The sequence below is a fragment of the Aethalodelphis obliquidens genome, unplaced genomic scaffold, assembly GCF_003676395.1.
Source record: "Aethalodelphis obliquidens isolate GAN/ISIS:26980383/991018 unplaced genomic scaffold, ASM367639v1 scaffold44, whole genome shotgun sequence".
NCBI lineage: Eukaryota > Metazoa > Chordata > Mammalia > Artiodactyla > Delphinidae > Aethalodelphis > Aethalodelphis obliquidens.
In genome coordinates this window covers 16,493,648-16,519,087 of record NW_020837988.1, presented here as the reverse complement: position 1 = coordinate 16,519,087, position 25,440 = coordinate 16,493,648, and the positions used below count along the sequence as shown (strand labels likewise).

The 25,440-nt window shown below is 38.1% G+C and overlaps 1 protein-coding gene across 5 annotated transcripts in view; it reads right to left on the bottom strand.

The window, feature by feature from the left end:
- NSF (N-ethylmaleimide sensitive factor, vesicle fusing ATPase) overlaps positions 1 to 24,725 on the bottom strand; it is a 155,919-nt gene extending 131,194 nt beyond the window's left edge. For 3 of the 5 annotated variants that reach the window (XM_027081343.1, XM_027081345.1, XM_027081348.1), the window contains exons 1-2: positions 6,987 to 7,019; positions 314 to 399 (exon numbers count right to left, since the gene is read on the bottom strand). In XM_027081343.1, coding sequence (XP_026937144.1) covers positions 314 to 399; positions 6,987 to 7,004 — 104 coding nt within the window. In that variant the 5' untranslated portion in view covers positions 7,005 to 7,019. Of the gene's footprint in view, positions 1 to 313; positions 400 to 6,986; positions 7,020 to 24,593 lie in introns of those variants that run through there. The other 2 variants (XM_027081346.1, XM_027081344.1) reach the window with 2 other exon arrangements.
- Between the last annotated feature and the right edge of the window lie 715 nt (positions 24,726 to 25,440).

Sequence of the window (25,440 nt, the reverse complement as noted above, 5' to 3'; positions counted from 1 at the left end):
GACCCAAAGCCAAAAACCTAATGACTACGCTATATATGATTCATATATCCAGTATGTTTAGTTCTGCTAAGAAAACCAATGGAAAAATAAAGTCATATATACAAACCTATGTATCATTTAGAAAACATTTATCAAAATTTGATACAGTAAATACATGACTCTTTCTCATCTCCCATTTTCCAATTCAGCAAGAGGAATTAAAAAAGTATACTCAAACGTTTCCCAAAATAAATTAATTAATTAAATACGGACTCTCTAGAAGTTTCTAAAATACCATTTAGCAGGTTAGAAGAAAACAAAGTCAGATACTCACTGGCCAGACTGGAAATCCTTTTCATTCACAACTGCACAGTTAGTTAAAGATAATTCATCTGTAGGACATCTTGCAGCTTGCATACTCTGTAAGAATCAATGATTAGGAAAATAAAATTAAGTCACCTTTTATTTTCTTAAAGAATATTTTATGCTTCCTTGTCCTCTATTCCCCATCACCTGTAGTAAACGCTTACTGTTTTTGACCCCTAACTCTGTGGTAACAATAAACCCTGCCTTTCGGAAACTGCTCCCTCCCCATTCCACGTGCTTCTGTGGGCCTGCCAATCACAGCACACGTGCAATCACACAGAGTACTATCCCATCCACGGGACTTTATATAGACAGGCGCTAGAAGAAAGGCACTCTCCCTCGCATCACCACCACACGAAGGAAGCCTTTCTGCTCTAAAAGAAGAAAACTATCGCAGAGAAAGCAAAGGTGACAGAGACACAGACACCTTGAGACTCAGACCTGACAATGAAGTTAAAACCCTTGAGACCAGTTCTGAAAGTTGGTTGAGTCAATAAACTCTTTTTTGCTCAAGCTTATTTGAGTTGGTTTTCCATTTCTTCCAAAAAAAAGATTTTGACATAAAAATGCAATGATGTAAATTCAATACATTTGAAAAAGTATCTCCTCATAAGAGATCTCAAGTGGCTATGAACCATTTCTTCTATAGACTAAGAAAAGCTATCTTCCAAATACCTCCCAACAAAAATAATTACAGGTATATTTAAAATAAAATAGCAATTAACAGTCCTTTTGATCAACATTGATCAACAGCTACTAGTAAAACATTCCTTCATATAATGTATGTAACCAATAATCCTTCCACCATCCTCTAGGGTTTCCTAGTTATTGAAATATGACACTCATAGTCTGTTTATGACTAACGTACTCACTCTTCAAACCTCAAGCCAAAGCTGATTCTTCTTAAATTTGTCTCCCAAATACAAATTTATAGAGGAAAATAAATTACTCTCTGCCTTGCTTTTGTTTTTAATAAAAGGCTAGTTTCAATACAGCTACCCCAGTTGTTCAGAGCAGTGGTCTCTAAAGTGGGGTATGTGCACCTGAAGGGTTTGCTGGATAATCCTTTGGGGTATAAGAAGAAAATATCAGTTCTTCTATTTATATTTATTTATACCCATTTTTATTAAAGATGAACCCCATGCTAAGTGTATATTCTGCCTTAAGATATAACCTAATGACACTAATAAAGTCTTCATAATCTGCCAGGCCTTTAAAAATTCAGTATTCACAGCAAGAGATAAACTTCTCTAATTTTTCCACCTATGTTTAAAGTCACATCCTATTGAATCTAGCAATTCACAGCATTGTATTAAAGTTAAATAACTGTTGAAACTGCTAAGGTTTCCTGAGAGAAAAGACAAGAAGCTATGACCCACAGTAAAAATGACTAAAATGATACATGGAAAATAAAATGGTGACAAACTAGTATTCTTCTATTGGTAAAGATAGCCAAAATCTCTTAGAAAACTCTAAAGAGCTGAAGATATCAGGACATATTATAGAGTGTAGGAGGTCTGCTATATAGTAGAATCAAAATATAGTTATTTCTTTCATCTTAAAAGATTTGCTAGGTAATTGCAAAACACACCAAGAACTACAATTTTGCGAGTCACTAAAGGAAAGATGTAGTGAAAAAGATACAGTCTAAACTATAAATGAAACAATACGCGTTATGGGAAAACTGTAACCACTGATGGAATGGCTGTTTTGACTGGAATAAAAAGAATAATTCCAGAATAAAGTTACAAAGACAGCACATTAAGTGAAAGTTGTTCACTGTTTCATTCACAGGTAAACTGTTGCTGCATACAAGTCAGAGCCAAAGGTGTGCACATGTCCTTCATGATGTCACTGAGGTCAACTTTATCAAAACAAGACCTTTACAATATAGAATCTTTCCTACACTCTGTAAAAGGCCAGGAAGCAGTGTAAAATCTTTTTTTTTTTTTTTTTTTTTTGGTAAACCATATAGGGATTCACTGGTTACCAAAAGGTAAAGTGCTACCAATAAGATATTAAAAAAAGAAAGAAAAAGAAAAGAAAAATTCACCTTGCTCCTACAAGATAAAAATGAACAAAAACAAAAAGTAAAAAATACCTTGTGCTAACGAATAGAGCACATTTCAAAAATGGTTACTTAGAAACATTTCCATTGCTAAGCTATTCTGCTATTGAAAACAATGTATATTACCTAAAAACAAGCAAGAAATAAAAACTCTCATATCTGCATGCTTTAAAAAGTTAGAAGCAAACTTTTCTAATCTTTAAAAAAATCATCTAAATGATTTTTCAATGATTTTTGAACCCATTTATTAGTACTATAAAAGTACAATACATTCTGATTAGTCTGCAAGAAAAATAGATGGAAATTTACCAACCACATTTCACACATTTCAATAAAACATTTCCATAAATGGTACACAATCTGGGGGAATTTCAAAAGTACAGCTAAATTTCCCCCATTCTTATCTATGCTTTGATGGCCATTAAAATCAAGTAACAAAAAACCCCTAAATTTAGGGCTTCCCTGGTGGCACAGCGGTTAGGAATACGCCTGCCAATGCAGGGGACATGGGTTTGAGCCCTGGTCTGAGAAGATCCCACACGCCACAGAGCAATTAAGCCCATGCGCCACCATTACTGAGCCTGTGCTCTAGAGTCCGCGAGCCACAACTACTGAGCCTGCGTGGCACAACTATTGAAGGCCGCGCACCTATAGCCCGTGCTCCGCAACAAGAGAAGACACCGCAATGAGAAGCCTGCACACTGCAATGAAGAGTAGCCCCCACTCGACACAACTAGAGAAAGCCTGCGCACAGCAACGAAGACCCAACACAGCCAAAAATAAATAAATAAATTTATTTTTTAAAAAAACCTGAATTTAGACATAGACCTCTGAACAGCTGTATTACAAAATATTAAACCTAGATTTTAAAGAATAGTAAAGCATCACTTTGCTTTCTGAATTATTAATAAATAAAATTAAGAGAATTTTCTACAGTTCATCTTTAGCTCATCCTTCTTTTTTGTGTATGTTTTACTATGTATATAAACTATTAGTGTATCACTTAAAAATAAATAGGTATATATACTGGGGATATAGGATCAAAACATATTTTGTGTATGAGATCTATGAAATCACTAATTTAGAACATGACACAAATAAGGTCATAAGTTTGCTTTCCGAATGAGATAGTATTTTTGCCCATGGTCACCATTTGACCGGCCACCTGACCAAACTGTGCAGAACTTTGTTTCCCTCTTACCCTGGGGTCTCTCTCACATACAAGCTTCTTTTTTTTTTTTTTTCAATATTTTAACCCCGAGGCCCTGCAAAATCCAGAACTGCTTTCTATGACATTCAAGTTCTTTTTTTTTTATCCTATAAATTTATTTATTTTTGGCTGCACTGGGTCTTCGATACTACGCTCAGCCTTTCTCTAATTGTAGCGAGTGGGGGCTACTCTTCGTTGTGGTGCGCGGGCTTCTCGTTGCGGTGGTTTCTCTTGTTGCAGGGCACAGGCTCTAGGTGTGTGGGCTTCAGTAGTTGTGGCTCGCAGGCTCTAGAGCGCAGGCTCAGTAGTTGTGGCACACGGGCTTAGTTGCTCCACGGCATGTGGGATCTTCCTGGACCAGGGCTCGAACCTGTGTCCCCTGCATTGGCAGGCGGATTCTTAACCACTGCACCACCAGGGAAGTCCCACTTCTTTCTCTTATATTCCTCTCTTCCCTAACTCTGAGCCCCTTGTCCAGCCAACTCCTACTTATTCTACAATTTCTCAGCTCAGACATTACATTTTCTAGAAGACCTTCCTAGATATCTTCTCCTCCTATAAGATAAAGGTCAAATGGAAGAACTTAACTGTATTTTTATTATCTGTTTACACTGCGTAAAAGACATAAGGTTCTCAAGGACTGAGACTACATCTTGCTCGGATCTATGGTTCCCAGGGCTAAGACAGGGCATGGCACACAGTCAGTGCTCATTAAACATTTGTTGAATAAATGAACTTACAGATCAATACAACCTATCCCAACTTCAGAATAAACAATTCAAAGAACATGGACACAAAGGACATTTCAAGGTTACTTAGGAAGTGATATAATTTAAATAAAATTATCTAATAGTTCAAAATTACACAGAATTGATATAGCCAAAGTTATGTAAAAATTTACAAAATGCTAAGTTAACCTTTTCATTTGTAAACTTGTTTACTTGTCAAAGAGTTGGTGTCCTTTAAATAAGAGTGAAAAAATCTGTAAAAGTCATCTGGCTGGCCAACTAAAACAGATGCTGTGAGCAAACGGCCTCCCTACTGGAGTCTAGAAGCATCTGTGTTTTTATGGTAAGCCAAGCACGGTATCTCATTTTCTCATCAAAATATGAGACCCTATAAATAGTAGCTGTTTACTTATCACAATAATGCCAAGGGAACATTCCACAATTTTTCTAACACTGACCTTACCTCTAGGAAACAATGATAAAAGCCCAGCCACGACGGCCACATAGCTATTATGAAATGAAAATACGAAACTGACAGGCAAATTTATATAAGTTTAGTTATCTGAGGTACTAGAATATTTAACTGTCTGAAGGCTATAAAATGTTTTCATTAACAACTTGAAATGTAAAAAATTATTAACTCATTGCTACGCAAAAGAATGAAAATCTCAACAAATTTTTAATGAAAACTTCAGCAGAAGTAATTATATCATTACTTTGAACCCTCTTGCACTGTTGGTGGGAATGTAAATTGATACAGCCATTATGCAGATTCCTTAAAACACTAAAAATAGAACTACCATATGACCCAGCAATCCCACTACTGGGCATATACCCAGAGAAAACCATAATTCAAAAGATACATGCACCCCAATGTTCATTACAGCACTATTTCCAATAGCCAGGACATGGAAGCAACCTAAATGTCCATCAACAGAGGAATGGATAAAGAAGATGTGGTCCATATATACAATGGAATATTACTCAACCATAAAAAGGAATGAGGGCTTCCCTGGTGGCGCAGTGGTTGAGAGTCCGCCTGCCAATGCAGAGGACATGATTCATGCCCCAGTCCGGGAAGATCCCACGTGCTGCGGAGCGGCTAAGCCCGTAAGCCATGGCCGCTGGGCCTGCGCGTCCGGAGCCTGTGCTCCGCATCAGGAGAGGCCACAACAGTGAGAGGCCCGCGTACCGCAAAAGAAAAAAAAAAAAAAAAGGAATGAAATTGGGTCATCTGCAGAGACGTGGATGGACCTAAAGAGTATCATACAGAGTGAAGTAAGTCACAAAGAGAAAAAAAAAATATCGTATTAACACATATATGTGGAATCTAGAAAAATGGTAGAGATGATTTTTTTTTTAAAATAAATTTATTTATTTTTGGCTGCTTTGGTTCTTCGTTGCTGTGTGCGGCCGTCTCTAGCTGCAGCGAGCAGGGGTTATTCTCCGTTGCGGTGCATGGGCTTCTCACTGCAGTGGCTTCTCTTGTTGCGGAGCACGGGCTTTAGGTGCACAAGCTTCAGTAGTTGTGGCACGTGGGCTCCGTAGTTGTGGTGCACGGGCTTAGTTACTCCGCGGCATATGGGCTCTTCCCAGACCAGGGCTTGAACCAATGTCCCCTGCACTGGCAAGCGGACTCTTTAACCACTGCACCACCAGGGAAGCCCGATATAGATGATCTTATTTGCAAAGTAGAAACAGAGACACAGACATAGAGAACAAACGTATGGATACCAAGGGGGAAAGGGGGTTGGGTGGGATGAATTGGAAGATTAGGACTGACATATATACACTATTGATACTATGTATAAAATAGATTACTAATGAGAAACTACTGTTTAGCACAGGGAACTCTATTCAATGCTCTTTGGTGACCTAAATGGGAAGGAAATCCAAAAAAGAGGGGATATATGTGTACATATAGCTGATTCACTTTGCTGTACAGCAGAAACTAAAACATTGTAAAGCAACTATACTCCAGTGTAAATTTTAAAAATACTCCTTTCTTTTCCAATTACATATCTGCATGAGACAACAGATTGAATGCAGATGCAGATGTGTGAGAATTACAGCTGTCTTCTAAGTCAGAGATTTGCAAAAATGTAAAACAGTGCCACTCACTATTTTTTTTTTTTGCCTTGTAAACTATAGTTATCTTTTCATAAAGATAGGTTCTTTTTTTTTAAACATCTTTATTGGAGTATACTTGCTTTAAAATGGTGTGTCAGCCTCTGCTTAAAGATAGGTTCTTTATGATAACCTGTAATGGGCTTTAATGTTATTTTTAAATTTATTTTAAAATTATTTATTGACTCCATCAATAAATATTAAAAAATTTTTTAAATATATAATCCTTATGCCAAAGGAAAAAAAAAGTTTTATCATTACTTACGTGAGAGCCTTTAAAGTGCAGAAAGAGAACTGGCTTCTTCCCATCAAAAAGAAAAAAATTGGGCGGGCGGGGGGGCAGGTAATCAGGACTCCTCTGGGCATCACTACATAGTTTTCAAATTTAAGTAACATACTTTCATCCAAAGGTCCACTTTAAAAATTGGATTTTTAAAATATATGCTTTATTGTTTACCAAAGAACTCAGTAGGGCAAAATAAATAGAAAAACCCAAAGCGTGTAGTACCTGATTATAAGACCTCATTACAGATAACTGCAACACTCATGAATCCATTGGTCTTCTCTGTGGTGCTTCAGGCCTAGGTTACATCTGTCTAGAGACACAAATTCCCCCACAGGAAAGGGAAGTAGGACAGAATATACGAACTTGCCCCAGAGCCAGCTCAGCTAACAAGTCTCACTCAATTTTGTGCTTCCTGAAAAATAACATTTTATAACTGCACTATTCAATAAAGTAACCACTAGACACATATGGTTATTAAAATTAAAACTAATTAAAATTTTAAAATTCAGGTGCACTAGTCACATTTCAAGTGCCACATGTGGCTATTAACTGTCACTGAAGAAAGTTTATTAGATGGTGCTAGTCTAGAGCAGTGTGAGAAAGGCCATCAGTAATCCGTGTCTTCAGGCCTATGGAACCACTCTGCTATAAACTCCTGAAATAATAATTTCTATTAAAATTGTGAAGTCCTGTGGGACTAGAAGTGATGGACAGAAATAAGCTAAATTTGTGTGTCCTATAGTAATCTTGCAAAGAGCATGGAGGGATACCCTTCACATTATCCATCTCAAATCAGTAACTATTCACATAGGTGACATCCCTTAGGGCCTTAAAATTCCTTTCCAAACTTATATTGAAAAAGAAAAAAAAACCTGAGCTCCCATTTTGGTTTTTTGAGGGGAAAAAAAAAACACAAAGGAAAATATAAAAGACTGACAGCACTAAATAGTGGCAAAGATGTAATGCAGTTTCTTATAAGGTTAATGTGACCCAGCAGATCTACCCCTAGGTTTTAAGCAAAGAGAAATGAAAACATACAGCCACACAACGACTAGTACACAAACGGTCACAGCAACTTTATTCATAATAGTCAAAAGCTGAAATAACACGAAGATCTACCAACAGTTGAATGGATAAACAAATTGTGGCACAGCCATACAATGGAACACTACCCAGCAATTAAAAAGAAACTACCTACTGATATATGCAACAACATGAGTAAACCTCAAAAACATAATGCCAAGTAAAGCCAGATGTTTATATAATATAGGATGAACTCTTTTGCATCACCTTGTAATTACATGAAATCATAGAAGAAGCAAAATTAATCTAGAGTAACAACCACACACACACACACAATCAGTGATTGCCTGGGGCCGGGGTGAAATGAACAGCAGAAAAGCATGAAGTAATTTTTTGAGATAACAGAAATGTTCTATATCTTGATTGTATTTTATTGTATATAGGTTATACCTCAATAAAGTTGAGAAGTGATGGTCTGATTTTTTAATGGCTGGGCAATCACCAATAATTCCCATGTAAAGACAGTATAAATGTTCAAACTAGAAAACATAGTTTAGGTACAAGGTACATACACACATGCAACAAAGACCTAGACCTTGGTACATCTGTACTCAGGTAGGCCTACTGGAAAAGAAAGCCAACTAGGTCTGCAGAACAGATTCAGTTCTCTCCCCAACCAGTCCTCATCCAAGCTGTAGGAATAAACAGAACTAGGAGAATGGCCAGATCTACCTCTAAAGGCCAGTCTAAGGTTGCTGACCATATTGGCCTGCTAGTCCTGGGCACAGGATGTGAAAAGAGGAAGTATAAAACCTACAACTCCTGGCATGAATGTCCCATACTAACCATCAGATTGGCAATTCTTCCTCCTGAGAAAAGTAAGATTGTTTGTTTTCCCTGTAATAATTCTTCCACTAAGACGCAAGGGAATTTGATCTAAAGTTCTACTCTCCCTATGGGCAGGAATGGAAACAGGAGGACATAGGAATAAATGCACAACCACCCAAACATACACAAGAGAATTAAATGAAGTATTCTTATTCACTTGATATAGAGTAAATAATAAATCTCAGCTATTATTATGACCATCACAGAGATATTCAGTAAAGAATTATTTGTAATAGAAAAAAAAATCACAGTCTAAAGCTAAATAAATGCCGTGAATAGGCGCATGGTTAAAAGTATCACAACTATGCAGCCATTTAAAAGGTCAAGGTACCTCTGTATGTACTGACAAGGGAAATGTCCACAATATAGAATTAAGTTTTAAAAAAGAAATAAAATAGCATGTAGAGTAAGTTTTTAATAAAAAAGATACACACTAAATTAGTTACCACTGAGGTGAAACAAGAAGGTATAAATGAAACACCTTCGCTTTTCACAATTCTGAATGGTTGGAACTGTTTTTTACAATAAACTGTTTTTTACAATAAATAACCCTTATCTTAGGAAAATAATTTTAAATATAGAGAACTTTTATGTACAAAGTTGTCCTCTACAGGATTACTTTAACGGTGATGAATTAGAAGCAAACTAAAAGTCCTATTTCAAAGTGATGGTCAATGAAAACTAAAACATATCCACTTAATTAAATATCATATCCTCATAATATTCAAATCACAGGATAGTATATGTATACATGTATATATATACATATATATATATATAAATTTTACTTTATAGTTTTATTTTTTTAAGTATAGCAAAGAAATTAAATAAAAACACACCAGGGCTTCCCTGGTGGCGCAGTGGTTGAGAGTCCGCCTGCCGATGCAGGGGACACAGGTTCGTGCCCCGGTCTGGGAAGATCCCACATGCCGTGGAGCGGCTGGGCCCGTGAGCCAAGGCCGCTGAGCCCGCGCATCCGGAGCCTGTGCTCCGCAACGGGAGAGGCCACAACAGTGAGAGGCCTGCGTACCGCAAAAAAAAAAAAAAAAAAAGAATATCCAAGTAAATGTAGAGATATATGATGTCATTCTATGCAATGACTTAATACTGTAAGGATATCATCAACTCCAAATTAACCTATAAACTTAATGTAATTATAAGAAAATCCAATGGGACTTCAGCAAATTCAATCTAAACTGTAACTGGCAAAGTTTTATAAATGTAATAGGCAAAATGAGAAGGGAACAAAATTTTTTTTTAATTTGTGAAAGTAGCCAAGAAAAATTTCACAAAGAATGAGACTGGCCCTACTAGACATCAAAACATGCCGTACACGGTAATTAAAACAATTTAGTGGAATTCCCTGGTAGTCCAGTGGTTAGGCTCCACGCTTTCACTGCCGAGGGCCGGGGTTCAATCCCTGGTTGGGGAACTAAGATCCCGTGGCCAAAAAAAAACCTAAAAATAAAATAAAAATAAAACAATGTATTGTAGTATTAGTACAGAAACAGTTCAATGGAGTAGAACAAACAATCCAGAAATAGAACCAGGTGAGAACTTGATATGTGAGATTTAGAATCAGTAGAGGAAAGCTGAACTATTCAATAAATGGCACTGAGGCGAATGATTATCCACTTGGTGGCTGGACTGGAGGAGAGCCAATAATAACAGCTAATGTGTTTTGAGAGCTTATTACACGCCAGGCGCTGTTTTAAAAGCTTTACACACCTGCAAACACCCGGCCCTCGCTCTAGCTAACATTTTTGTTTTCTCATAGGAAAATTACTTCTCTCTAAATGATTTTTAAAATATGACTCATTCTGAATTTTGTATACTTAGAAGATAAAAAAATCTAATTTTAAAGTGAATAAACTAAAGATTGTGTGTTTTAATCCTATAGCTACCTCTAATTTGATTCAAGCTCGTACTGTAGCTCCATTTGGTCACATTCAAGGATCACAGCATTCTATTCTTAACCTTACAGAAGCATCTTAAGGCACATATCTCAAATGTATAAGGAGGTAGAATCCCTCATCTGTAGGTTTGATGGCAACCCGCCTATGCAGCCTTTGGTCTTTCGCCTCTTGGGTCACTGACAGTAAGCCTCTCTCATTCCAGAGGCAGGTCCACACCCCTCATAGTGACTTAAAAAGCAAAAGTTCCTTAATTCTCTTACCTCAAATTATCAACCTTTCTCTCTTCACTTTACAACCAAATTTCTCAAGTCTCCTTCCTTGCCTCCCATCTTCTCATCCTCTGGCAATCTTCTTTGAAATCCTCTCCAGCAACTACTTTACTGCAATGGCTCTTCCAAGTCACCAATGCCTTTCTAATTGAGAAATTCAGTGGTATCTCCCTCTCCTCAGTATTCATTTTAATTTGTTTCTCTGGCTGTCCTAACGTCATCATTAACCTTTCAATTCATTCAAATTCACAATTTCAAGGTCATTCTCCCCTTCACCATCCAATACACTCACGCACGTGCACACACATACATAAATTGGGGCCAAGACCTATTAATTCTACTTCTGCACTGTAACTTGCATTTGATTCCTCCCTTCCATCCTCACAACTGTTGATCTATTTCAGCCAACATCACCTCTCTCCTAAAAAAACTGCAATAACCTGATTGGTTTCCCTGACTCTAATTTCTCTTCTCCAATTCAATCTTCTGTCTGCCACCAGACATGACCTAAAACTAAAAATGTGATTCCTAAATAATAAAGCCCATGTATTGATACTTCATATTCCTAACTCCATACCTTTGTTTTATACTACCCCTTTTGCCTGAATTTCCTATTCCAAACCCCTTCCACCTATGGAATCTTACCCATCTTACAAAGCCAAGTCTATACAACTCTTTGTTTGGTTCCTAGTAAGACTGGGTATCTCCCATATCTCTATTATTTGTGCTTCTCCAACAGTCTTATCACTACTTATCACCAGCTGCCTTAAACTACTTAGTTGAGTACCACTATTCTAAGCTCTGGCATGCCTGTGCCACCCAGTATATGCAACGTTAGTTGAAGTGTTTATTAGCATTTTTTGAGATACACTTCTGCTATGGTTTGATGTTTGTCTTCCCAAAATCCATACGTTGACAACCTAATGCCCAAGGCGATGGTATTAGAAGGTGAGGCCTTTGGGAGGTGAGTAGGTCAAGAACCCCCATGAATGGAATTAGTACCTTTATAAAAGAGGGCCCAGAGAACTAGCTTGTCCCTTCCAGCAGGTGAGGATACAATGAGAAGTCTGTGACCCAGAAGAGGGCCCTCACTCAACCATGCTGGCACCCTGATCTTGGACTTCCAGTCTCTAAAACTGTGAGAAATAAATTTCTGTTGTTTATAAGCTACCCAGTCTCTGGTATTTTGTTACAGCAGCCCAAACAGACTAAGACAAGTTCATATAACATAAAATTCATCACTTTAAAGTGTACACTTCGGTGATTTTTAGTATATTCACTACATTGTGCAATTATCACCACTATCTAATTCCAGAACATTTCTAGCACTCCAGAAAGAAACCCTGTACCTATTAGCTATTTAATCCCCATTCTCCCCTGCCTCATCCCTTGGCAACCACTAATCTACATTCTCTTTCTATGGATTTGCCTATTCTGAACATTTCATATAAATAGAATCATACAATCTGTCATCTTTGTGATTGCTTCTTTCAATTAGCATAATATTTTCAAGATCATCTATGTTGTAGCAAGTGACAGCACTCCATTCCTTTTCGTGATCATATTCCACTGTATGAATAACCCACATTTGTTTTATCTATTCATTAGCTGATGGACATTGGGTTATTTCCACGTTTTGCCTATTATGAATAATGCTGCTATGAACATTCATGTACAAGTTTATGTATGAACATATATTTTCAACTCACTTGGTTATATAGCTAGGAGAATTGCTGGATCATTCTATGTTTAACTTTTTGAAGAACTGCCGAACTGTTTCCCACAATGGCTGCTCCATTTTACATTTCCACCAACAGTTATGAGGGTCCCAAATTCTCTACACTGTCACCAACACTTTTTTTTTTTTTTAACTATAGCCATCCTAGTGGGTGTGAGGTAGTATCCCATTGTGGGATTTGATTTATATTTCTCTAATGACTATGATGCTGAAGATCTTTTCATGTGCTTATTAGTCATTTTCACATCTTTTTTGGAGAAATATCCATTCAAATCCTCTGCCCATTTTAAAATAGAGTTTCTTTTTATTGTTGAGTTATAACGGTTCTTTATACATTCTGGATACTAGACCATTATCAGACATATGATTTATAAATATTTTCTCCCATTCTGTGGGTTGTCTCTTCACTTTCTTGATGCATGATAATTTTAAATTTTGATGAAATCTAATTTATCTATTTTTCCCTTTGGTGCTTGTGCTTTTTGTGTCGTATCTTTTTTTAAAAAATCACTGTTTAATGCAAGGTCATGCAGATTTTCACCTTTGTTTCCTTCTAAGAATTTTATAGATTTAGATCTTTGACCCATTCTGAGTTCATGTTTGTATGTGGTGTGAGGTAAGGGTCCAGGTTCATTCTTTTGCATGTAGATATCCAGTTGTCTCAGCATCACTTGTTAAAAAGACTATTCTTTCCCCACTGAATGGTCTTGGCCCTCTGTTGAAAATCAATTAACCATAAATGTATGGTTTTCTTCTGGACTCTCAATTCTATTCCACTGGTTTACATGACTATGTGACTATCCTTAGGCCAGTGCCATATCATCTTGATTACTGTACTTTATAATAAGTTTTGAAATCAGGAAGTGTGTCCTCCAACTTTACTCTTCTTTTTCTTTTTCAAATTGTTGTGGCTAAAATGGCTTTGCAACTCCATATGAATTTTAGGATCAGCTTGTCCACTTCTGGGAACAAAGCAGTTGGAATTTTGAAAGAGGCTGCACTGAATTTATAGATCAATTTTGGGAGTATTCCGATCCATGAACAGATTTTCATCTACGTTTCCTTCTAAGAAGATGTCTTTCCATGTATTTAGATCTTTAATTTCTTTCCATGTGTTTTATAGTTTTCAGTGTACAAATCTTACAATTCTTTGGTTAAACTTAGTCATAGGTATTTTGTTCTTTTTGATGCTATTGTAAATGGAACTGTTTTCTTAATTTTATTTTCAAATTGTTCATTGCTAGTGTATAGAAATGCAACTGATTTTTGTACATTGATCTTGTATCCTGCAACTTTATGGGATTCATTTTTTAGCTCTACGTTTTTTTCTTGTAAATTCTTTCATCTGTATATAGATATAATTTTCTTTCTTTCTAATTTGAATGCCTTTTTTACTCTTTTACTTAACTGCCCTATCTAGAACCTCCAAAATAGTGTTGAATAGAAGTGTAAGACAGCAGACATCCTTATCTTGTTCCTGATCTTAAAGGGGAAAGCTTTCAGTGTTCACCAGTAAGTATGATGTTAGCTGAGGGTTTCTGTGTTAGTTGAAATATATTTGTTGAACTGAATTTTGAGTGCCAACTCATAAGGTTGCTCTGAGAGTCTAACAAGAAAGGATCTGTGAAGGTGTTTTCAAAACTGTAAAATACCATTCATTCAATTTAAGATATTCTTATTTAGTAACTTAGTGTTCTTACTCTGAAAAGTTTACTCCAAACGTTCTTAAAGAAATCAAAACAATATTTGTGAAGCTTTTTTTTTTTTTTTTATTCCCAACATCCTGATGAAAGTTTGGCACCTACGTTCTTTTGAAGGGTGAAGAAGGAGAGAAGAATTTTTGGAGAAGGAATCAGAACAAGGATCCCAGGCCTTAGAGCCTCTCCCCAGTCCCAACCCCTAAGTCCCACAGCTCTGGGCTGTTCCCTTAGCGAGACACAGGGCATTCAGGAAAGTAGAAAGTTAGAGATGCAAGACAGGCAAGAAGCAAGAGGCATGGTACAGAAGGTGGAACACAAGTTTCAGTAGAAAAAGTTAGCTGTGATTTCAGTTGTTCAGAAAAAAAAAAGAAAGAAAAAAAGTGAGATACCCGAAAATATTAGAAAGTCTACTAAATTTCACATCTTCAAAGCTGCAAAATCTATTGATTTACATCCATATTAATCTAAATTGCTGATGTTAATCTGAGTCACTATAATTAAACATGCTAATAATTCATGATGCAAGTGCCTGTAATACTGAGAGGTTTCTCTGTTTAATAAACTCAGCTTGATAGTATAAGAATAATATAATGGTATTATTTATATTTTTTGGTTATTTAGAAATAATTATTTATAAATAATTGAGTAAAAGATTGGCTGTCGGAAGGCAAAAAGGAATTACTACCCTACGTTTGTTCAATGGAACAAATATTTAATGAATACCTATAATGTTCCAGGCACTGTGCTCTGTGCAGGAGATGTTCAATTAACAATGAAGTAGTGGCTACTTTTTATATTTTTTGAATACTGAATAAAAATAAAATATTTATTAAAAACGTAAGATATAAAATACCAAGAAACAATCACCATGTTCCTACCACCTAGTTCAAGGAAAAAAACATTACCACTTCTTTAAATCAACTTTTTATTAAAGAAAACACAGATACAGAAAAGTACACACATTGTGTTTGGCTCAAAGAATTTCTGCAAAGTGAACACACCCAGGGTAACCAACACCCAGTTAAAGAAAGAGAACATTACCAACATCCCATACTGCCCCCTCCTTACCACTAGCTCTTCACCCCCAACCACAGATAACTGCTATCTTGTTTCTACCACCAGAGATAGAAATCAGAGTTTAGCCTGTTGAAAACTTTATATAAATGGAATCATATAGCTTGTATTATTTTGTGTGTGACTTCTACCCATCAATATTATGATTGTTAACACTCATCCATTTTGTTGCATGTAGCAATAGTTCATTTTCCTTGCTTTTTACAATATATAATTATATGAATATACCACCATTATTTATCCATGAGTTGTTTCCAGTTTTTAATTATGAATACTGTCGCTAATAACATTACATGTCTTTTGAATAATATATGTATGCATTTCAATTGGATAGCTATACTCCCACCCCCACCCCCACATACACCCACTCCAGAAGAACTGCTGGATCACAAGCGTACATGCACACGCTCAACCTCAGGGAATTTTGCCTAAGGTATACAAAGTGATGTTTTGATATAAGTATACCTTGTGTAATGATTACCACAACAAGCTAATAAACATATCCATCACCTCACAAAGTTACTTCTGTGTGTGTGTGTATGGTAAGAACACTTAAGATCTACTGTCTTAGCACACTTCTTTGGCGGTCCAGTGGTTAAGACTCCGCGCTTCCAACACAGGCAGCGCAGGTTCGATCCCTTGTCAGGAACTAAGACCCCACAAGCCACCCAGCACGGCCAAAAAAAAAGAAAGAAAAAGAAAGATCTGCTGTCTTAGCAAATTTCAAGAATACAACATCTTTTAATTAACTGTAATTACCATGCTATCTAGCATTGTAAATATTTTCCATGGAAAGGTCTGTCAAGGTACCTAATTCTCCATACTGCACGAAATAACTTACGGTTTCTTAAACGTCTGAAAATTGGATACAGGTGAAGAAGGTATTAAAGGAAAGGTAAGACAATAACGCTGAAATCTAGAAATAACAAGGTTGAGTATACATTTGGAAGGAAATCTGGAGAAAAAAATCTCGAACAATTTGTTAAAGTAAATTGGAGAGCTCAAAATCCTAAGTCAATGGTCCTCAACTTTAGCATACACCATCTTCAGAACTGTTAAGGGATTGCAGGGGCCCCACCTCCAGTATTTCTAATTTAATCAACCTCTGTGGGGTAAGAGAATCTGCACTTTTAACAAGTTCTCAGGTGATGCTGATTAGCTGGTCTGCAGATTCCACTTTGGGAATCATTGCACTAAGAGAAATAAACTTCATAAAAACAGAAATAATGGCAGGTTCATTTCCTTCTATAATAGAAGAGAAGAAAATACGGAAAAGAGACTTCAATAATGCTCTTGGTCCATTTCATCCTTTAACTTGGTAAAACTTTATAGTTAAGTTTATTTTGATGCTTTATAAGTAGTAAATTGATTGGAAGTCTATATAAACAAAAAAGTTATCAGACTCAATATTTGCAGATCGAGAAAAGGACTGTATCGGAGGCCAGCAGCTATTTAAAGTTAGATCTATGCTATATTAATGACTTGGATAACAGAATAAACAACAGTATTCAATAGTTGGCAGAGAACATAACATTAAAATCCAACTACAGACACTGTCCAAAATGATAATTTACTAAGGTATACAGAAATAAACATTCCCCCATTCAACAATCATTTACTAAATAACACTTTCATGCCAGGCTTTGTTCTAAACAGTGGGATCTAAGTCTGCTATCATCTCAAAAAATTTTGTCAATATTATTCTCTAGGAGAAAAGTAACTAGGATAACTAAATCGTTTTAATCTCCGCACTCAGATTTTTTTTGGAAGACCCAGAATTAGTGATAAGTTTTATTTTCATTGCTTGTCAAACCAAGTAAGAAAATGTTTGCTCATATGCCCATAACACTAAAAACACTTTACACTTTTAAAAAATCCACCAGCGATGGGAATTCCCTGGCGCTCCAGTGGTTAGGACTCTGCACTTTCACTGCCGAGGACCCGGGTTCAATCCCTCCTGGGGGAACTAAGATCCCATAAGCCACTTGGTCAAAAATAAATTAATAACAAATTAAAAAATAATAATCCATCAGTGAAATCCTAAAATTCTCTTTAATATTTAGTGATTTTATAAAGAAGTGAATGTTGGGTTTCAAAAATGACAACTTATTTCTTACTTTAATAATTTTCCTATTTTCTCCATTACCAAAGATCTACATAGCTAGTGCAAAATACATCAGAATTTTAGCACTTCATTCCGAATTTAGCAAAGGACCAAAACACCCTGCATTACTCATAAACAGCTAATGCTAATTCATCTGATTGCAAATCTATAGGGCACAAAGTTGCAATAAATTATTAGCACTTTTTGCTTAATGGCAAAAAAAAAACAGGAAAGAAAGGAGGGAGGGAAGAAAATCAGCTTATCAGCTTCCTAGAGTAATTCAGCTAAATTTTATTGAAATGATCTTTGTATCTGCCCGTATAAAATACTATAAAGAAAAACGTAAATCAATGGCAAAAGATAAATATAAAATTTTTTTTAAAGGAGGGATTAAGTTGCTCATAAACTTCATATGGAAAGGGCAAGAAATGCCAAATGAAGAAAAATGAGGGGGACTAACACTACCAGATAGCAAGAATAATTTTAAAGCTATGGTAATTAAAACAGTGGTATTGGTGCACATATAGACAAACAGAATAATGAAACAGAATAGAGTCTAGACTTACAGTGGATATAAAACAGAGGTAGCATTACAAATCAGTGGGAAAAAGGATGGAGTCAATACATGACATTGGGACAACTGGTTATACATATGGAAAAGATAAAATTAGCTTCCTAATTCACACCAAACACAAAAATAAATTCCAGATGAATCAAACACCAAAACCTTTTAAAAGAAAATCTTTCTAATTTCAAAGTGGGAAACGATCTGTTTTAAAACATACAAGTACACTACTTATAGAGGTTTAAAAAAAATGGGTAGTTATAACTAAAATAAAATTTAAATCTAAAACACTGCAAACATGAAAAGATCACCACTGAACAGCCCAAAAGAAAAAAAATGGGCAAAGGATATGCAAACGTAATTCACAGAAGAGGAAACTCCGAAGACCAATATGAAGAATGCTCAATCTCACTAGTAATCAGGGAAAAAATGCAAATTTAAACAATATTATTTTACCCCTATCATATTGTAAAAATTAAAATGTCTGCAATATTAAGTGCTGGAGAGGACATGAGTATCAGGTACTCATATACTGCTGGTAAGACTGCAAACTGTTATAACTAGGTAAAGATAAAGGTCACTGATCACCCAGCAATTCTATGTAGCTATTCTACATAGGGTACATGTCCACGTCTCTAGACATATACCTTAAAGAAACTGTTACACTCATATGTAAGGAGACATATACAAGAATGTGTGCACCAGGAGAAATAAAATTGAAAACCACCTAAATTGTCCTCTGATAAGAAAACAGATAATTGTGGTATATTTACAAAATAGAATACTACACAATAAACAGAATTAACTAGCTCTATGTAATTTCAACATGACTAAATCTCAATCACAATTTTAAATGAAAAAATGCACGCTGTAGAAGGAAATATACATTATGACACCACTATATACATTTTTAAAACACAAAAGCAATATATTAGTTATGGGCACAAACATACGTAGATGTGAACAGAAAGGATTTATACCAACTTTAGGGTAGTGGTTACTTCTGGAAAAGGTCAGTGGAATCAAGAAGGGATACAAAGGGGATTCAATTGAATCTATAAGGTTTTATTTCTAAAAGTTAAAAGATATAGAGCAAATTTCACAGTATGTAAACTTCCCTGGTGGTGCAGTGGTTAAGAATCCGCCTGCCAATGCAGGGGACATGGATTCAATCCCTGGTCCGGGAAGATCCCACATACCGCGGAGCAACTAAGCCCAGGCGCCACAACTACTGAGCCTGCACTCTAGAGCCCGCGAGCCACAACTACTGAGCCCTCGTGCCACAACTATGGAAGCCCATGCGCCTAAAGCCTGTGCTCTGCAACAAGAGAAGCCACCGCAATGAGAAGCACTTGCACCGCAACGAAGAGTAGCCCCTGCTGGCCGCAACTAGAAAAAGCCCGCGCACAGCAACGAAGACCCAACGTAGCCAAAACTAAATAAATAAAATAAATTTTTTATAAAAAGAAGGGATACAAAGGGGATTCAACTGGATCTATAAGGTTTTATTTCTAAAAGATACAAAGCAAATATCACAATATGTAGACACAATCTGGATGATGGGCACATAGATATATGTATGTTATACTATTTTCTGTACTTTTCATCATGCTTGAAATCTCTTAAGGCGCATATGAATTATTCTTGTTTAAAGTGCATAGAGCTAGAAATAGTTATAGTCACACAAGGAATATTTAGTTTGCATCATAAAAAAAATAAGTTGAAAATGAGTTTAAATCACTAGGAAATTGAAGGCAGTGTAAGGTAGGTCTCAGAGCCCATTCAAGGGCATTAATACTGAAGTAGGATAAAGGACCTCATTAAGAGATTTTTACCTATACACATACCCAGAGTATGGACCCTTAAGAACAGCCTTATAGCAAGTGACTAGTGTATTGCCAATGTAGCTGTTTCCAAGGATTCACTGCTCTAACAATTCAAGAATTTTCAATAGTAAAATAATATACTTTCACCTTACACCTTTGCACCCTTACTTAAATACCTGAAAAAAGAATACATCCATCTTAAGCATAAATTCCTCTGGGTTTCAGAAAGGAGCTAGTTGATAGTGCTTAAAGAGTTCAATTTTATTTTCTAAAATGTATTGCATTTGAACATACTTTATAAAATCTCCACTAGAGTGATACACAAAAGCAATAACTACTGCATACAAGATTGCAGAGAGCTGATATGTTCCGGACAATAAAACTCTTTTTTAGGAAATGGGACTACAAAACATTTTATATTATTTGTTTTGACTTGTGGTACTGCCCATGAGCTGTCCCCAATCTAGGACTTGTGTTCCAATCTGAAGGTTGGTTATTTGGTAAAGATGTCATTCACCCATAAAAATGTTATAAATGGTTAGGTTTCTGGACTAGGTTACAAAAACTTTTTCAATATACTGATACTAAATATACTAGCCTGACCTAGACAAACAGCCAGATTAGGTAAAACTTACCTCTAACATCCTTCTAAACCCCTTTCAACAGCTAAGAGAGTTCCCTCTCTTAGATTCCTATTTAACATCATCTTACTCCTATTTCTTAAAACAAATTACCTCCACTAGATGTAAGAATTTATGAAGAAAACAATCCCTTGGTTTTATTTTCATTAATGTATGTGTATTTTCAGAAAGGGACTGCTAAATTTCCAGTAAGTGAGATTTCTGGCAATTTTAAAAGAGAGAGTACAAAAAAGTTCAGGCACTGTGGAAAGCCTATCTTCTTCTCTTTCCTTTTTCTTCAGGAGTGGGGTGACAGTGGTAGTCTAAGGGGTCTGGAAAGCAACACCAAACAGAGAAGCTTTACTAAGGAGCTTCTCCCTGCCTAGAGTCAGCTCTCCTCAGCTATTAAGGCTACATTTCAGATTCTTTCCTCTGCTACTGATTCCCTGATTCCAGAGCAAATGCAGCACGAGAGTTCTGAAAGACGGTGTGGAGGCCTAGGGCAGTGGCAGCCATCTGTACGTGGAGGTCTTTTATAAATAAGAGTCTATAGTCAATGTAAGTAATAAGAATTATAACTTTAGAATCTGATTTATTACTAGCAAAAATTTAAAACAGCTGAGAAAAACCTATTACCTAATTGAATCTTTTGAAAGGCCAAAAGGAACCAGATACGTTTAAATTAATTGATCGTGTTATAAAATGTATCCAACTTGTCATTCCATATTTTTCTCATATAATAAATACACTAAAACAATAATGACAAAAATTATTTTCTTTTAGGTTCTTTAGTTTTGAGATTAGGGGCTTCAAAGTATTTTAGGGATTAACCAATTTCTGATGACCTAGATGCTATATTGAATAACATCACACAGTTTATTCTTCAGTTTCCCAGATGGACTAAATATGATGCTTTCTTTTTTGGTCAGGAAAAGCAAAGGCCAAGATACACAGGTTACTAATGCTATCATCAGCAACACTGATACAAATCTTCAATAACAGAGTGAACATAAATACCGTTTACAAGCTGATGTCAGAATGCCAAAATTAACTAAACCAATCAAAAGCAGTAAAAACTCAAAATAGCTTTTCTCCCATAAAAAGAGAATTACAACAAGGCTGACTGTATTTGTTAAACATGGATAGGCAGTTGTTAGATAATTATGGCTATAGGAAGAAAAGATAAGACCACTCAAGATGGGCCAAAGGTGCTTAAATTTCCCGAAAGATAGAAGGTAGTTTTCCAAAATTACACTTTGACAGCAGGCAAGTTCTAGGTAAAGTAAATCTACTCTTCTTTATACCCTTGCAACTAAGTTGATGAACTGACCTGAATTCAAATGCTAATCCTGCTTCTTGCTGGCTGTGAACCTGGCAAGTTACTAAGTCCCTCTCTCTGAGTAAAACAAAGTTAATACTACCTATCTTGCAGGGTGGTTTTGTCATGATTAAATGAGATACATTTGTAGCTAAGCAATGGTACCCAAAGCACTAACCCTAGGCCCCAGGCAGGTGCAAAGCACTGATGATAGTAAGTAAAAAACTAACATGGTCTCTGCTTTCATGGAAAGCAAAGTCTAGTGGTAGAGGCAATCACACTAATAAATTTTAAATGACAGACATAAATATCTAAGGAAAGGAATTCAGTTCTTCAAGAGCATATTAACAAAGGATCCTGACTTAGTGGGGGATCATCAGAACAAGCCTCCCTTGAGGAGCTGAGTGATCTATGAGTAAGAGGTAAATGGTTGGGAGCAGAACATCACAAAGAAAGGAAACACACATGCAAAGACCCTGTGGTAAGAGGTTCAAGGAACTGAAAGGCTTATATAACCTGAGCATAGAGAGTAAGGCAGTGAGTAGAGATGCAGGAGCAGAACCACAAAGGGCCTTCAAGGCCCAGTTAAGGATTTAGTCTTCTCCCAAAAGTAATGACTGTTACTGAGGGAGGGGTTTAAGTAGCAATGGGCACGGGAGGGAATAATCAATGTGGTGAATGGCATAAGGAGGCCACTCGGGAGCTTTCCGAAGTAGTCCAGGCCAGAAATGATAGTAGTTTGGGAAAAGGGGGTGGAAATGAAGTTGTAGAGAGGTTGACAGATTGGAGAGATTTTTAGGATGTTAAAATGACAGAACCCATGTGACTAGTCCAGTGGGTGTTTTGGATACAGTTTAAAGCAGTAATGCCCAACCCAGATTCTTTGGCCCTAATAATTAATAATACCCTTTTCTGAGGGGGGAAACAGAACTCAGTGATGAATTTTCCTTGAGGGCAGAGGATATGGTAAGAGACATAAGTATAAAGAATGACCCACTCGCCCCCTCCTCAGGTTTCCAGTTTATATAAGTGGAATGCATTATGATGCCATTCACTGAAATAAGAAACCCTGTAAAAATACTAATTAGGTGGGCTAAGACCATGGGTTTGAATTTGAACAAGTTGAGTTTGAGGTGCCTTGATTTTAAATAGTCAGTTTGACATACTGATCTGAAACTTAAATGATAGGTCTGCACTGCGAGTAAGATACTGAGAATCGTTGGCATCTAGATAGTAGTTGAAGCTGGGCTTAGAAGAGATTGCCTGGGGAGAAAACAGAGTGAGGAGACAGCCTTGAGGAACATCTGCACTGAATAACAGAGTAGAGGAGGGTGAGTCTGCAAAAGAGCAGTCTGACTAAAAACAGGAGGGAGGCTGAAGCCAAGGGAAGAACATTTTCCATGAAGGAGGCAACGGTCAACAATGTCCAACGCTGTTGAGGCATCAAGTAAGACAAGGAATGAAAAATGTCAGTTAAGTTTAGGGGCACGTTTCAGTGGGATGATAGGGCCAGAAATCAGGCTGCAGTGGGTTGAGGCGTGGGTAGGTGGCAAGCAAATGGGAGACAAATAAATGGAGACAAGATTTCTAGCTGTAAAGTGGGAAGAGAAAAGGTGACAGCTGTGGGAGTGGAGGGAGGGTTTACGATTGGAGAAGCCTGAGTTTGTTAAGAGGGAGCAGGTGAATATAGAGGAATGGGGCTCCTTAGAAGCGGGGGAAAGAGAATCTGAAGCACATTTGGAGCAGCTGTAGATAAAAGGAGAGGCTGCGGGGAAAAGAAGAGAAACAGGCCTAATTATATGACCTTTAAGGTCTCTTCTCACTCTAGAATCTCCCGACTTAACAATTTCCTTTAGGGAGAACATTTGCGTGTATGCATAATCTATGCAAATTTATTCAAATATTCCAGTAGAAATAAATCAGTCAAGCACATCCTTATCCCCTAATGACGCAGTTAACGTCCCCAGGTTTATGACCAGTGTAATCTCTGGGCAGGATCCATCCCTCAGAGAGGTTTCTGCTCAACGCACACTGCAGTACACGCCAGAACAGGCCTTATCTCCCCTCGCCAAACCCATACTACCCCGCGATCTCAGAGACTAAAGGAGGAAGTAAAATTTAAAACCCTGAAACTACAACATATCCTGCTGCATTCGAAACGGCTGTCATTCATAAAAGGAAAACGCGACACTCCAAATCCATCCCCACTCCAAGCTCAAGGCATTTCTGCCTGAGCCGGCAGTGACACGTCCCCCAGATGGCCGGGGTTCAACACTAAAAGTCATTTGCACCCCCTCCTCCTTTCTCAAGACCTTTTATTGTGAAGAACCAGAAATGGGTTCCTTCTGGTCCCTGTCATAGCCCTCGCCCCAATGCAGCAGACGGATCCCCCGCAGTTTTTCCAGAGGCGGCACCTAATAAGCCCTCGCAAGAGGGTGCGGAGAAACCCCTAGAGCCCTCAGACCGGCCTGGGACGGCCACGAGCCTGCCGCTAGCTTGAGAAGAGAGGGGGACAAGCCCCAAGGGATGTAAAGGGAGGATTAAGGGAGACCTAGGAGACCCGGGTAGCGAGGTGGTCTCCTCCCTCGAGCTTCTAACGGGGACGGAGTTTCTGAGGAGGGCTAATCCCCTGCCACCGCTCCCTCTTCCCAGCTTCTCTGGCCTGCCACCCCCCTTCACCGCCCCGTTTGCTCAGGCTCATTCCCCTCCCCTGGGGCTGTCTGGACCTCCAGTTACCCGTGAGCCAGGCACCCCCGCCTCGAACCGCGGCTCCTCGAACTGTACTCACCCGGCCCGCCATCTTCGCGGACACGTCCGGCTCCGCCGCTGCAGCCCGGCGCTCTGAAGAGCCCGCCCCCGCCGCGCGCGCACTCGCTGCCCGCTCTCGCGCAGGCGCGCAGCCGTCTAGACGCCGCGCACGCGCCCCGCCGCCCCCGCCCTGCAGTGCACGCGCGGGCTCGACGGCAGCCCGGGGCGGGCGGGGCGGTGGCGCCATTTTGAACGCGAGCTTCCGGGGCGGAGGGGCTTCTGGGTCTTTCACGTGTCTGCTGCCGATTTTGTCCGGAGCTCGTTTTGCGAATCTCATCACAACTGGCCGTTTGCGCCGGACTTTATAGGAAGTATAGGACGTTGATGCTTTTAATCACTGAGCCCCTGCTTATCTCTGCCCTTTAATGGCCTTTTAACTTTATGCTTCCAGACCCACTTAAGTGTGAAAATGTACGTAAGAGCACCCAGCGCGGTTACTGGCCTTCGCCCCTGGAAAGATCAGTAATGTGTAGTTGGTTCTGAATTCAAATTCTGCGTGAATTCAGGCTTTTGTTTGTAGGCGGATGTGTTTCCTAGCTCCTGAAAGTGATGAGCCTTGGCATTTACATTTAGCTTATGTGTAGCCTGGAGAACTCAGGTTAAGATGTTCTTCAGGGGCTTCCCTGGTGGTGTAGTGGTTGCGAGTCCGCCTGCCGATGCGGGGGATGCGGGTTCGTGCCCCGGTCCGGGAGAATCCCACATGCTGCGGAGCGGGTAGGCCCGTGAGCCATGGCCGCTGGGCCTGCGCGTCCAGAGCTGGAGCCTGTGCTCCGCAGCGGGAGGGGCCGCAGCGGTGAGAGGCCCGTGTACCAAAAAAAGAAAAAGAT